Genomic DNA, 15,771 nt, shown 5'->3' on the forward strand with positions numbered 1-15,771 from the left:
ATAACAGTTCCAGCCCCATGGTGTAGCTGTGAGGATTAACAGCTCAGCAAGCATTTAGGACAGAATTTAGCCTAAAGAAATCATTTAAGTAGGCCCCTCCCCCACCTCAGCCCCAACATGACTGCAAGATCTGTGACTGTTTGGTATACCTCCTTCCCCTCTGTTTTCAATTTTGTTGCCTTTCACCTGATGTTATTATCAAAAAAATTTTCTCGTGCTATTAAAACATGTCCTTCATTACAGAGCTTAAAAGTTATGGGATATCTCAGTACTTTACTAAACCAGGAATTGGCAAACGTTTTCTGTAAATGGCCAGATAGTAAATATTTGAGGTTCTGCTGGTCACACAGTCTGTTACTCAACTCTGCTGTTGCTGAAGAAAAGCCACAGGCAACGGGCGTGGCTCTGCACCAATAAAACTTCATTTATGGACACTGAAATATGAATTTCACAAATTTCTCATGTTATGGAATAGTCCTTTTGATTATTTTTCTGCATTTGGAAATGTAAAAGTCTATTCTTAGCTCAAAGGCCCTTACAATAAGCCATTCGCCTACTGTTGGATATTTGAGTTGCTGCCTATTTTTTTGCTCTGTAAATAATGACGCAACGAACATCTCTGGGCACAGGGCATTTTAAAATGATTTTGGTTTATTTTCATAAGGTAGAGTTCTAGAAGCAGCATCATTGAGTTAAGGGGCTTAAGTACTTTTAGGGCAGAAGAGTAACTCTGGAATTTGGACCTGGCATCTTAGCCCTCAGCCCCCAGGACAACCATCTCGGGACAATGACACGGAGGCCATGCTGGCACCTACCTTCCTTGTCGGTACAGGATCGGGCCTCAGAAGGGACGTGAGCATGACTGAGGCTCCTCATGCCATCCCCAGTGATGAGAAACAGCTGAGAGCTGGGTGGGAAAGGAGGAAAGGGCCAGGCGAGCTGTTTTCACTCAACCATAAAGCCACCAGGCAAGGCACTAGGGCAAATCCCACTATCAACAGGACAGGCCTTTGGGGAGTCTGCACACTGGTGGGGAAGACACTCCATGAACACAGAGGGTGACAAGCGCTATGAAAAACCTAAAATGGGGCACAGCATGGGCATAGGGTCTGTCCTGGAGACAGAGCAGGACGTTCTTCAGCTCGGGGTTTGGAAAGGACTCTCTGTAGGGGTAACATTCGGTCAGAGAATCAAAGGATGAGAAGGAGCCAGCACTCCAAACAAAGGGAACAGCAGGTGCAAAGGCCCTGGGGTGGGAGAAAAGGGGGCTCTTTGGTAGCACAGATAAAAGGGTGGTGAGAGGGGGTCAGAATGGAAGGGGGTAGCGAGGGGCAGGAAGGAGTGACAGGAGACAGGTGAGGGGGGTGGGCAGGGCCTCCATCGGGCAGGAGAATCATGTGGAGCTGGGTTATCCTAGAAGCAAGCAAGGGATTTTAAACAGGGGAGGGGGAGCACGATAGGACTTAACTGACATTTCAAAGGACCCTACTGGCTGCTGCCGGGAGAGGGTCAGGAGGGCAGCAGAGCCTCCAGCAAGGGTGGGACACAGGGAAGGAGGCAGGTGGAGGTGGGGGCAGCCTGGCTTCTCCCGTTTCCTTGGAAATCACTGTTCTCTAAGTGTCACCTCTCCAGGGGGCTGGGGACAAGCAGGCCTCAGGAGGGACCCCCATAAATTGCTGAGGAGTGTGGAAATCCCCACCTCTAGGCTGCCCTCAGTCCCTGTCACAGACACACCCACCCCACCTTGACACATGTGCACACACACGCACGCCCACGTGTAGCCCACTCACTGACATGCGCACACACTCTCACAAACACGCCCACAGACACACATTCACATACACAGACTCACAGGCACATCCTTAGGCACACACACTCACAGATACACGTGGTCAGACACAGGTGCACATGCAAGGTGATCGTGCACACACTCTCACAGACACATGCACCCACACCTGTGCCCAGCCTGGCTCGCACACAGGTGCACTCACGGGCTCCCTCTCCAGGTGCGGGAACCCACCTGAAGCGGAGCAGCTCCACAGCCTCCTCGGGTGTGTTCAGATGCACCCTGAGGTCCTGGCCCTTCTTTATCCGGATCCCTCCATCCAGGCTGGCGGTGCCACGGACGCCGGTCACCCACCTCAGCCCAGCCTGCCCCAGGGTGCCCACTGTGCCCATCTGCGCCGAGATCTGGAGCAGGGCGCTGAGGAAGAGGCACACAACTGCATCCTGCAGCCCCAGGCAACGGCAAAGCCAGCACCAACCCACCCAGCTGCTCTCCGTGGTCCTGAGCCAGAGCTGCCCTTCCACCATGAACACCACTGACACGCACTCCATGTGTGCCAAGCACTCTACACATCACCATCGAACCCTCACCATCACTAGTCCCATTTTACAGATGGGGAAACCGAGGCTCAGAGGGGTGACACCAGCTGTGTGGGTCCCACAGTCGGGACATGGAACAGCCAGTTCTGGAGCCCAAACCCAGGGTCTCCATGCCAAAAAGCAGCCGTCACAGGACACCCACATACCCCACATCAGACCCAGAAACCAAGGACAGGTCGGCTTAGTGGCTGGGACAGTCGCCCAGCAGGCCTGGGAAGGTGAGCATTGTCAAATGCTGCTCAAAATCCTTCGTGCCATGTGGCCCTGGGTCAGCTGTGCACTCATCCTGCGTCTCAGTTTCCTCAACCCTTAGTGGGAAGAAGGAAAGCGTCCACCTCGTGAGTGGCCATGTGAGTTCAGTGGGCTCAGAGCCCGTGTGCCTTAAATGCTTTTCCCTCTCTCCCATCTCCCCTCCCCTCGGAGGCAGAGGGGGCAGAGGGAAGAGTGGAGTTGTGGCACGAGACGAATCTCAGCTGCCTCGCACTGCTGTGCCACCTCGGGCATGGAACCTCACCTCGCCAAGCCTCAGTCTTCTCACCTGTAAAGTGGGTGTAGCTGCCCAGGTTCTCCTCAAAGTCTCTTGGCACAAAAAACACTCCATCAACAGTAGCTGATATAACAGGTGGTCAGCAGAGCAGGGCTCCCCTCCAGCCCATGCTGACGCCCCAGCTCTCTGCAGGGGGAGGCCCCCACCCACCCACCTCCCCCAGCTCTGAGGAGCCAGCTACCTGGGCTTGACATAACCATTCACAGAGAAATCCGAGCGCTGCTGGAAGTTGGCTGTCCCTCCGACCTGGATGTTGATGGCAGCCGAGGCGTTTAGGGTCAGCTGGGCTAGGAGTCCAGACATGGTGGGAAAAGTGAGCTCCTCCATGGCCAGGTTCAGCCTTCGGTTCACCTGCACCTCCTGCCCCTGCAGTCAGAGAACCGTAACAGTGCATGTGACGGCCTCACTTAACCCTCACACAGCCCTCAGAGGGGACCTTATCATTGTCTCCAGTTTCCAGATGAGAAAACAGAGCCCACAAACAGATAAAATAACCCGGCTGAGCCCATGTAGCTAGAAACAGGAAGAGCTGGGGTTTGAACCAAGATAATTTACCAAGGGACATGGTCAGAGGTCAAGCATCCAGGGTCAGCCAGGTAAGGAGGGGTGTGGGCCCTGCCTGCGGTACAGAGCACTTAGTACGTGCCAGGCACACTCTAAACGTGTTGTTGCATTTTTACTGCATGAAGTCACTTGATTCAACAGCTCTATGAAGTAGATATTATTATACTATTACTATTCTATCATTCCCATTTCACAGATAAAGAAACTGAGGCCGTGGCAAGTTCAGCAACATGCCCAGGGTGGTAAGTGGTGCAGCCAGTTTTTGAACTTGGGCAGTCTGGCTCCAAATTCCATGCTCTTAAGTCTGAAAGTACTTTAGTATTTCCCCAAAGCATCAAAGGAAACATCTTCGGACCAGACGACAGGGAGGGGCCGAGCCCAGCCTGAGGTACCTTCAGGAGCTTGACAGCAAGCTCGGCCAGGTTCAGGGACTGGCGTGTCACATGACTCCCCATCGCCCCGCAGTCCACAAAGCTCAGCTCATGCCCAAAAACCTTCATGCTCAGCTCACACTGCAGCGCCCGCCGCTCCCGATGCCTCTGGGCCACCTGTGACCAGGAACAGGTCTGGGTTAGCCGGGCAAGGTACCTGGACTTTGGGAGGGGGAAGGGGCACCTGGAGAGAAAAGTGAAGGGCTTGTGGGGTCCAGAGCAGGGCTTGCAAAACTCACGGCCCAGAGGCAGAATCTGCAGATGTGTTTTCTTGGACCTGCACAGTCTACTCAATGCCGTGTGTGTGTGTGTGTGTGTGTGTGTGTGTGTGTGTGTGTGTGTGTGTGTGTGTGTGTGTGTGTGTGTGTGTGTGTCTGTGTGTGTGTGTGTCTGTGTGTGTGACAGAGACACAGAGACAGAGACAGAGACAGAGAGACAGAGACAGAGACAGAGACAGAGAGAGAGTTTTAGCAAACTTTATTTTGGAATAATTTTCGACATACAGAAAAGTTACTTCCCTAAAGAAGACATACAGATGGCCAAAAAGCACATGAAAAGATGCTCAACATCACTAATTATTAGAGAAATGCAAATCAAAACTATAGTGAGGTATCACCTCACGTCTGTCAGAATGGCCATCATCAAAAAAATCTACAAGTAAATGCTGGAGAGGATGTGGAGAAAAGGGAACCCTCCTGCACTGTTGGTGGGAATGTAAATTGATACAGCCACTATGGAGAACAGTATGGAGGTTCCTTAAAAAACTAAAAATAGAGCTACCATATGATCCAGCAATCCCACTCCTGGGCATATATCCAGAGAAAACCATAATTCGAAAAGATACATGCCGCCCAGTGTTCATTGCAGCACTGTTTACAATAGCCAAGACATGGAAGCAACCTAAATGTCCATTGACAGATGAATGGCTAAAGAAGATGTGGTACATATATACAGTGGAATATTACTCAGCCATAAAAAGAACAAAATAATGCCATTTGCAGCAACATGGATGGACCTAGAGATTGTCATACTGAGTGAAGTAAGTCAGAGAAAGACAAATATCATGATTCGCTTACAGGTGGAATCTAAAAAATGGTACAAATGAACTTATTTACAAAACAAAAATGAGTTACAGATGTAGAAAACAATCTTATAGCTACCGGGGGGGAAGGGAAGGCAGGGATAAATTGGGAGATTGGGACTGTCATATACACACTACTATATCTAAAATAGATATAACTAATAAGGACCTACTGTGCAGCACAGGGAACTCTCCCCACTATTCTGGAATGACCTATAAGGGAAAAAAAATCTAATAGAGAGTGGATATAGGTATGGGTATAACTGAGTCCCTTTGCTGTACACCTGAAACTAACACAACATTGTAAATCAACTCTACTCCAATAAGAAAATATTTTTTGAAGTTGCAAAGATAGTACCGAGAGCTCCTATGGACCCGTCACCCTGTTTCCTCCATTGTTAACATCTTACATGACCAGGAAACATGGTGAAAACTAAGAAATCAACACCGGCATGTTATTAACTAAACTCTGGACTTTATCGGACTTTTCCATCCCATCCTGTTTCTATTCCAGGATCCAATCCAGGTGCCACATGGCATTTAGTGTTGTGTCATGTCTCTTCAGTCTGCCCTGGTCTGTGACAGTTTCTTGGTCTTTATTTTTCATGCAGTGTGTATTTTTAAATTTATTTCTAATATTTAAAAATCGGGAGATTTTCTATAAAATCCACATAGCCAGCATCTCAAAAAAGAGAAATATTGGCCTGTCTCCCCCTCCCTCCCAGCCCGCACTCACAACAAGGGGCAACAAGTGTTCAGAGCTGAGCAGTGGCTGCCACCCTGAGCTGAGACCTGTGCTACATGCCTGACTGCCATACTCCCCACCATTCCCTGCTGTCTCTCCAACACTCAGGCCAAGGACTGTTGCCATTCGTCACTGTGCTTGTGCAAAATATATCTTGGGATGTGAATCTGTCACAAGGGAGAAAACAACAGACCAAAGGGATTGTGGATTCTAAGAAAAAACATTTACATCCAGCCCACCACCCTTATTCAAGTTACTTGCTGGCCTCAGATCTGGTCCAAGAGGCTTTTGATGGTAGGGACCACGTCCTGATCATCTTTGTGCTCCTGGGCCCTGGGGTCACAGTTGGTGGTTAGTAAACGTGTTAATGTTTGAACAAATGCCCCAGCCACCACCTTGATTACCCCCAGATGTATGTGTAAATGACATTTATAAGAGCAAAAAGATGCTAACGATTTCATTGTCTATTGTTGGGGCAACGGTTATGTAAAGTGAGATCCCCACCCACAGAAAGGGTGTCAAAATGTATGCGTACAATGAGTTTTCAGTAAGAAAATACTCAAGTAACAATATGAAGTGGGAAACCGGGAAAGCACACACACACCCTAGCAGTTCCACTGCTGGGTACACACTGGACAGAAATGTGCACCTATATTCACCAAAGAGACATGCACAGAATGTTCACTGCACTACCCATAATAAGCCAGGAACTGGAAACTACCCAAAAGCCCACCAAAAGTAAATGGATAAAGAAACTGTGTTATATTCACACCATGGGATGCTACACAGCAAGGAGAATGAACAAGCTGTAAGTACACACAGCAACACAGATGGATCTCATGAACACACTTCAAGCAACAGAAGTCAGACACAAAAAAAGAGGATGTGAGCAGCATTATTCACAGTCGTCACAAGATGGAAACAAACCAAAAGTCCATCGGCAGATGAAGGAACACACAAAACGTGGTCCATCCATACAACGCACTGTCATCCAGCCTTAAGAAGGAATGAAGCACAAAAACAGACATATAGATCAATGGAACAGAATAGAGAGCCCAGAAATAAACCCACACGCCTACAGTCAGGTAATCTATGACAAAGTAGGCAAGAACATACAATGGAGAAAAGACAGTCTCTTCAGCAAGTGCTGATGGGAAAGCTGGACAGCCGCATGTAAATCAATGAAGTTAGAACACGCCCTCTCACCATACACAAAAATAAACTCAAAATGCCTTAAAGACTTAAACATAAGACATGACACCATAAAACTCCTAGAAGAGAATACAGGCAAACATTCTCTGACATAAATTGTAGCAATGTTTTCTTAGGTCAGTCTCCCAAGGCAAAAGAAATAAAGGCAAAAATAAACAAACGGGACCTAACCAAACTTATAAGCTTTTGCATAGCAAAAGAAACCATAAACAAAACAAAAAGACAGCCTACGGACTGGGAGAAAATACTTGCAAATGATACAACCGACAAGGGATTAATTTCCGAAATACATGAACAGCTCATATAGCTCAATATCAAAAAAACAAACAACCCAATCAAAAAATGGGCAGAAGACCTAAGTAGACATTTCTCCAAGGAAGACATACAGGTGGCCAAGAAGCACATGAAAAGATGCTCAACATCACTAAGCATTAGAGAAATGCAAATCAAAACTACAATGAGGTATCACCCCACACCAGTTAGAATGGGCATCATCAGAAAATCTACAAACAACAAATGCTGGAGAGGGTGTGGAGAAAAGGGAACCCTCCTACACTGTAGGTGGGAGTGTAAATTGGTACAGCCACTATGGAGAACAGTATGAAGCATCCTTTAAAAACTGAAAATAGAACTACCATATGATCCAGCAATCCCACTCCTGGGCATATATCCGGAGAAAACCCTAATTCAAAAATATACATGCACCTCAATGTTTATAGCAGCATGATTTACAATAGCTAAGACATGGAAGCAACGTAAGTGTCCATTGAGAGATGAATGGATAAAGAAGATGTGGTACATATACACAATGGAATACTACTCAGCCATAAAAAAGAATGAAATAATGCCATTTGCAGCAACGTGGAGGGACCTAGAGATGATCATACTAAGTGAAGTCAGAGAGAGAATGACACATATCGTATGCTATCACTTATATGTGGAATCTAAAAAAATGATATAAATGAACTTATTTACAAAACAGAAACAGACTCACAGATATAGAAAACAAATTTATGGTTACCAAAGGGGAAAAGGGGTTGGGGAGGGATAAATTAGGAGTTTGGGATTAACATATACACACTACTATATATAAAATAGATAAATAACAAGGACCGACTGTATAGCACAGGGAACTATATTCAGTATCTTGTAATAACCTATAATGGAAAAGAATCTGAAAAAGTATATATGTGTGTGTGTATATATTCAGTTATGTATGTATGTATACATATATGTGTATATATACATACGTGTATGTATGTATACATATACGTATTGTGTATACATAAACGTATGTATACATATAACTGAATCACTTTGCTGTACACCGGAAACTATCACATTATAATCAACTATACTTCAATTAAAAAACTATTTGTGCAATAGAAAAAAGAAAGGAATGATGTACTGATACATGCTACAGGACAAATGAACCTTAAGAACGTGCTCAGTGAAAGAAGCCAGACACAAAAGGCCACATATTGTATGATTCTGTTTAGATGAAATGTCCAGAATAGGTAAATCTATAGAGACAGAAAGCACATTAATGGTTGCCAGGGGCTGGGAAATGAGGGAATGGGACGTGACTGCTAATGAGCGTGGGGTCTCCTTGGGGTGATGAAAATGTTTGGAACTAGACAGAGGTGGTGGTTGCACAACATTGTGAATATACGACGTGTCACTGAATTGTATACTTTAAAATAGTTAATTTTATGTTTACGTGAGCTTCACCTCATTTTTTTAAAGAGTACACGGTGAATGATTCCATTTATATTAAGTTCACAAAAGAAGCTGGATGTGACCTCTGCTGTCAACCATATTGAAGTAACAAGGACTGGATTTATCTTCCCACGTGGAGCAACAGATGAAACAGAAGAAACAAAAGTTCCCAAGACATTAGACATCAGGTAATGTGAGACAATGAACCCAAGAGATGGGAAATAGCAAGGTGAGCCCCAGCTTACTGCCTGGAGAGAGCTCAGGCTGAGGTGCAGGGAGGGGAACAGCGGGGCATGACAGACTCTCAGGGTTGAGGATCTGGGAGTCCAGGGAAACCAAGGTAGCTGGACTTTGCAGGGCAGAGTACAAGAGAGGAAAGAGCCACACAGAGAAAGAACTCTGGAAATCTCCAGAGGGTCCCAAGGATCTCTGTAACATTGCATTAGGCAAAGATTTCTTAGATGAAACACCCAAAACTTTATGCGTAAAAGAAATGGATAAACTTGAGTTCATTGAAATCAAGAACATCTGCTCTTCAAAAGACACTGTTAAGAGAATGAAAAGACCATGCCATACATTGGGAGAAAATATTTGCAAGTCACATATCTGATACAAGCCTTGTGTTCAGAATAGAGCAGGAATTTTCAAAACTCAGTCATAAGAAGCCAACCGAATTTTTAAAAAAGGATAAAATATTTGAACGTACACTTCACCAAAGAGGTACGGATGACAAGTAAGCACCTAAAAGATGCCCAACATCAGTAGCATTAGGAAAATGTACTTTAAAGCCCCAAGACACTACGACAAACAATTAGAATAGCAAACACTAAAAAGTCTAATCCTACCAAGTGCTGGCGAGGATGTACAAGAATTAAAACTCTCATACACTGCTGGTGGGAATGCAAAATGCTACAACCACTTTGCAAAGCAGTTTAGCTAGCTCTTACACAAGTAAACATACAACTACCGTATGATCTAAGCCATCCCATCCTTAGATATTTACCCGAGACATGAAAACATATATTTATATGAAGACTTGTACACGAATGTTCATAGCAGTCCTACTTGTAACAGCCCCAAACTGGACATAACACAAATATGCACCAACAGGTGAATACAGACTGTGGTTCATCCACACCATGAACCACTACATGGCCACAGGAAGAAATAAGCTATTAGTATACTCTACCATATGGATGAATCTCAAAATACTTACGCCGAATAAAGGAAGCCAGGCCAAAAGGGAGGACATGCTTTAAAAACAAAAGTATACGCTGCATAATTCCCTTTATGCAACATTCCAGAAAATACAAACATCTATTTTGACAGAAGAAGCCTATCACAACAGGGAGCAGGAGGAAGGGATTAAGAAGCACGAAGAAAACTTTGGGGGTGAGGGATATGTTGATTTAGTTGGTGATGGTTTCATGGTATATACGTATGTCAAAACCTATCAAATTGTACACTTTAAACACATACTATTTATTGTAGTTTGATTATATCTCAACAAAGCTGATTTTAAAGTAGAGTTCATTGATGCTTTTAGGGGTCAGAACAGTGGTTACCCTTGGGTATGGGTGGGTACATCAGAAGAGGGGGACCGAAGAGGGTGTCTGGGGAGCTGATGAGGGTCTGGGCGCTCGTTGTAAAGATGTGTTCCACTGGGGGAAACACACGGGGTGTGCACTTCTCTATGTACGTGATACAGCTCACTACTGAGATCTGGACCGGAAATTTGCTTCTGTAAGTGGGTGGGAGGGCAGGGTCAGAGTTCATGGACACCTGGGTCCCCCAGTCCCAAAGCCCAAGCTGCCACCTGACGGCGTAGAGGAGTGGGCGTGAGGTGGGCTTGGGCGCTTCCCTTACCTTCCGCTGCAGGTCTCTCATCTTTCTGGACCTTTCTCCTGGACAGGCGGGGTTGGCTGGCTGCGGTGTAGGCCCTGGTCCTGGCTCTGGGGGCTTTTCCGCCTGGGCCTGTCTCTCCTCTTCCTGCCCCCAGAATGACTTTGGGCCAAATAGCCTGCTGGCTATTTCCTCAGCATTTTCCAGCCGGAGCCCCAGCTAGGAAGGAAAGCCAGGGGCTCAGGGAGGAGTAACCCAGTCACAAGGTTGACAAAGAGCTATGGGGTTGGGAGCTTGAACAGGGGGCCCTGGGCTCCCCAGGGTCCAGCCAGGCCCAAGGGCCAAGAGGTACAATCTTAGAAAGTCATCAAGCTCCAGATCTACCTGGCAAGGGCCACAAAGCAAGAATTCCTACTGATTCTTAAGCCCTGGTTCAAAGGTCACCACCTCTGGGAAGCCTTCCCTAAATTCCCATATCACTCCCTTCACACAGTCCCCCTCCCCTCCCCCAGCCAAATTTATCACTCCTTCCTCTGAGTGTCAAGCACACTACTCCAAGGTCACACTCAGACTAATCTGTGTGTCTCTCTTGCAAGATCCTGAGTTCCATGAGGGCAGGGACCTGTGTCTCATTCACTAAGCACACTCAACCCCTGGTGGTATGGTTAATTCTGTGTCTACTTGATTGGGCCACGGGGTGCCCAGATATTTGGTCCAACATTATTACAGGCGTTACTGTTAGAGCATTTCTGGATGGCTTTAACATTTTAGATCAGTAGACTGAGTCAAGCAGATTGCCCTCCATAACGTGGGTGGGCCTCATCCAATCAGTTGAAGGCCTGAATAAAACAAAAGTCTGCCGTTCCTCCAAATAAGAGGGAATTCCTCCTGCCTACCTTCAGACTGGCACACTGGCTTTTTCCTGCCTTCAGACGGGAACTACACCATCAGCTCTCCTGGCTCTCCAGCATGCTGACTGCAGGCCTGGGACTTGTCAGCCTCCATAATCCTATTGAAAGAGTTCTATGTCTCTGGAGAACCCTGACTAACAGATGAGCTGGTTGATTCTCAAAATCTGATGGATGAATGAACAAGTCCCTCCTTCCTTCCATCTGCCCATCCATCCACCCATCTGTTCACTCACTCTTGCATCCCTTCTTTCCATCCTCCCATCCAAGTGTCTCTGAGAGCATTTGCAGAGAAATCACCAGAGGGTCAGCCTTGAGCCCCGCGGGCAAAGTTTGGATGATAGGTTCCCTGTTCTCCATAAATTAGAAAGGGTTGGGATACGGCACAGAGCACCCTCCCTCAGACAAGCTACAGGGACCTGGGGGGAAGAGATGGAAGGGTCCCAAGTCAAGCCATTACTTTAAAGTTTGCTGGACAATAAAGAAAAATCAACACTTGCCAGACGCACACACACAAAATAAATAAAAATAAAGTTTGCTGGACATGCGGCCTCAGAGATCTTCCCTCTTCCGCTGCTGCCCCCCACAATCCATTTTCCACACAACAGCCAGAACTTTCAAGTTATCACTTGCCAACTCAAAACCCTTCCTCGACACGGCCCTACTCCCTCACTGTGCTCCCACGTTACCATTCTCCTGCACTTACTGTTCTCTACTCTATTTCTGTTCCTTAAACACACTAATCCCTTTCTCTTCTCAGGAACTCTGCACATACTGGGCCCCCTCCCTGGAAGGCTCTTACCTCAGCTTTTCACATGACTGCTTTTGTTCATCCTTCAGATCTCAGCTGAAACTTCACCTCCCTAAACACACTACTTAAAGTTGCCATCGTTTCATCAATGTGTCTACTCATTTCTTATCTGTCTACCTCTCTGGGCTGTGAGCACCAAGCGGGCAGAGATCATGTCTCTCTTGTTCATCATCATATTCTCAGAGCCCAGCACAGGGCCTGGTACATGTCAGGTAGAAGATGGATATTGTCCAATGATGACAGGTGGATAGATGGATGCAAGGATGGATAGATAAGTGGGAGAACAGATGAAGAGATGTGTGGGTGAGGAGACTGATAGATAGATGTATGGGTGGGTGGAAGGGTAGATGAATAAATAGGTGAATGAGAGGGTAGATGGAGAGATGGGTAGACAAGTACATAAATGAATAGATGGATGAGGACAGAAGGATGGATAGGTGGATGGATGGACAGAGAAGAGGTATAGACGTATGGAAGAGCAGGTGGATGGATGGGTACGTGGGTAGGTGACTAGGTGGATGGATGGGGGGTGACTGAGAGAATAAATAGTTGATTGAGTGAAAGTGTAGATGGAGAGATGAGTGGGAGGGTAGATGGATGAGAGAGATTAATGAGATGGATAGATGAATAATGGATGGATGACAGATGGGGTGTGAATGGATGGGTGGGTGGGTGGGTAGAAGGATGGATAGGTGAGTGGACGGATGATAACTGGAAGAATAGATGGGTAGGTGAGAAGGCAGATGGAGAGACGATGCAAAGTACATAGACGGACGAGATGGATGAGAAGGAGGGAGGGAAGGAGGGATGGGGTGGGTGGTAGTTGAATGGATTTATGTATCAGTCAGTAGGTGGGTGAATAGATGGGTGGATAGGCAGACAGACGGGTGGGTAGACGTCAAAAGCTGGAAGTATAAGATGTGAGAGTAGATCTATAGATACAAGAGGTGATGGATGGAAAGATAGATGAATGGTCCCAAGCCCAGGAGAGGCCCTGAGGAGAAGCAAGGCCCCCTCTTACCTCTAGGAGGTTGAAGGCACGACCAAGGGCATGGACAGTCAGGTTGGCTGTGGCAGAACGGGGAAGGAAGGAGGCCGGAGAGAAGAGAAGGGTCCCCTCCAGGTTGGTTCCCAGGCTGCCCGATGCTAGAACAGACAGAGGATCAGTATACACCACACCGTTAACCGGGTGGGAGCTGGCCACCAAGGGGCCATCGCCGGAGACAGGGCCAGACACACAGTGCATCCTCTTGGCCAGGATAGGAAGCTCAGACCTAAGCCTTACCAAGGGCAGAGGGAAGGTCAGAACAGAAAGGTCACAAATGTACCCACACCTGCTGATAGGCAGAGAGGGGGCAGCCAGACCACCCCACCCCCAGACTTGCTGAGCAGTTGAGGGGGCTTGGGTACCTAAGCTAGAACAGGGTCCCTTTTTGATTCTGATTAATTACAAGGAGGCAGCTGTCTCTCTTCGATGCTAATCTCCTTTTTTCACCCAGGAAAAAGCAGTTCTCAAATTCACAGCCCTCGGCAGGCAAGGATCCATGAGAATTGAACAACAGTGTTTCACGGATACTGCATTTCTTTTTTAGGATAACCCTATTTTTACAGAGTTAAACTGATCTTCCACTCATGGTAGGGATAAAAGGTTTCCTTTTAGAATAAGTGTAAGTTTAAAAGAACCAGTTTAGAGAAAAGATGGAAGCGCTATTCAGCTGAATGCTATGAAGCGGCTCACACTTAACTATTTTTTAACTCTTCCAACAAAAATGTCAGGTGCTATTTTGGATACAGCAAAAAGATAAAAATAAAAAATCAAGCAAGTGGCATGTGAATATTTGACATTTGGGAAACGGTATCTTTGATCCACATGTCCTCAGGAGTTAGAACTCCCAGGTCCCCAAGCCTTTGTGGTCCCAGAGCAGGACAATACCTGCCCAGGATGCCCGTACCTGAGCGGAAGGTGACGTCAGAGTAGGACGAGTGTTTCCAGGTCTCTGGATGGAACTCTTGGCTGACAATGTCCTCAGGGATGGCCTCCCGGAGGGCCCGTTTCAGGGGGTCGCCTGTCTCCAGCAGCTGCAGGAGATGACTCCACACAAAGGAGCCCACTGGAGTCCCAGCGCAGCCAGTGGGGAGGGGAGGGGGGAATGGTGAGGGAGGACCTGGCGCTGGCACAACCCAGAGAAAAGACCCCGCAACCCCCCTTCCTGGGTCCTGCTATTTCCACCCACCAGGGGCTTCTCAGGAGCCTAGCTACTGAGAACCACGTCCTCTTTGAAGAAACGGCGGCAAAGAGCAGTGCCTTAATGGAACTTAGAAATCTAGCCTGTGCAGGGCATTCTGACATGCTTTCCAGAAGGAAAAGGGGGCTATTGTGGGCAAAGTCCTAGTTTGAAAGTGAGCCCCAAGTCTGAATCCCAGTTCCACCATTTATGAGCTGTGTGACCTTGGGCTGGTTACTCCACCTCTCTGAGCCTTAGTGTCCTCATCTGTAAAATGAACTATAATGACCTCTCTCTCAGGGCTGTTTGTGCAGATCAGTCAAGGGCAGAGGCTGGACCTAAAGGACTGAGTATCTTTCAGCGCTGGGAAAGGGGTGACATGCAATCCACGATGGGGACCCTCTGAGGCTCTCTAGAGTGGTAAAAATGAAATGAGAGCACCAATGAGGATATTATTCTAACTGGGAACCCCAGTCCTCTTGCCTGTCCCAGAGGATGTCTCAGAATGCCCAGCAGGGAGCTTCTGGAACAATCCACATGGAACAGAGCTGAGTCTGCCTTTTGTTTCCATCAGGCAACGTGCAAGCCTGATACCCCAGGGCCTCCATCGAGGCTGTCCCTTGGCTGATCCCCTCTGAGGGCTTGGCCCAGTGGCCTATTGATGCAGAACAGGCCCCTCTCCCACCCCCATTCCACCCCTGAACCTGCCAACAGCGGGCTGCAACTTCTAGTAGCACCATTTCTTTTCCTTTTGGCAAGGGGGCGGGGTTTGTTGTTTCTTTAGAAGGTAGTTTAGCAGTATCACTTCAGACTTTTAAATGTGTGCCCCTGGGCTTCCCTGGTGGCGCAGTGGTTGACAGTCCGCCTGCCGATGCAGGGGACGTGGGTTTGTGCCCCGGTCTGGGAAGATCTCACATGCCGCGGAGCGGCTGGGCCCGTGAGCCATGGCCGCTGAGTCTGCGCGTCTGGAGCCTGTGCTCCGCAACGGGAGGGGCCACAACAGTGAGAGGCCCGCGTACCGCAAAAAAAAAAAAAATGTGTGCCCCTTTACGTTGGCTACTTTTCCTCTGGCTAGATTAGCACAAGGGCCCAGGAGTGGATATATAGAGAGATTCATTTTGGTTGTTGTTCCTCATGGCAGAAGGCCTGAAACAATCTAAGTGCCTATCGGTGGGGCTGGTAACGTCGATGACGGTTAAGCTCCTAGTGGAACACCGAACAGCTGTAGCTCAGAGTCCAAGTGTGCCGATGTGGAAAGAGCTCCCAGACGCACTGAGGAGCAAAATGGCATGTATAACATG

At 47.4% G+C, this 15,771-nt stretch overlaps 1 protein-coding gene across 1 annotated transcript in view; it reads right to left on the reverse strand.

Annotated features, from left to right (window-relative positions):
* Nucleotides 1–15,771, reverse strand: part of LOC132437672 (uncharacterized) — a 182,470-nt gene that overhangs the window by 104,777 nt on the left and 61,922 nt on the right. Inside the window, exons 15-21 of the mRNA XM_060031004.1 lie at nt 14,198–14,356; nt 13,267–13,391; nt 10,551–10,745; nt 3,889–4,044; nt 3,114–3,298; nt 2,021–2,203; nt 816–907 (exon numbers count right to left, since the gene is read on the reverse strand). Of these exons, the coding sequence (XP_059886987.1) occupies nt 816–907; nt 2,021–2,203; nt 3,114–3,298; nt 3,889–4,044; nt 10,551–10,745; nt 13,267–13,391; nt 14,198–14,356 (1,095 nt within the window). The remainder of the gene's footprint in view (nt 1–815; nt 908–2,020; nt 2,204–3,113; nt 3,299–3,888; nt 4,045–10,550; nt 10,746–13,266; nt 13,392–14,197; nt 14,357–15,771) is intronic.

Source organism: Delphinus delphis, chromosome 15 (genome assembly GCF_949987515.2).
Source record: "Delphinus delphis chromosome 15, mDelDel1.2, whole genome shotgun sequence".
In the NCBI taxonomy this organism is placed as follows: Eukaryota; Metazoa; Chordata; class Mammalia; order Artiodactyla; family Delphinidae; genus Delphinus; species Delphinus delphis.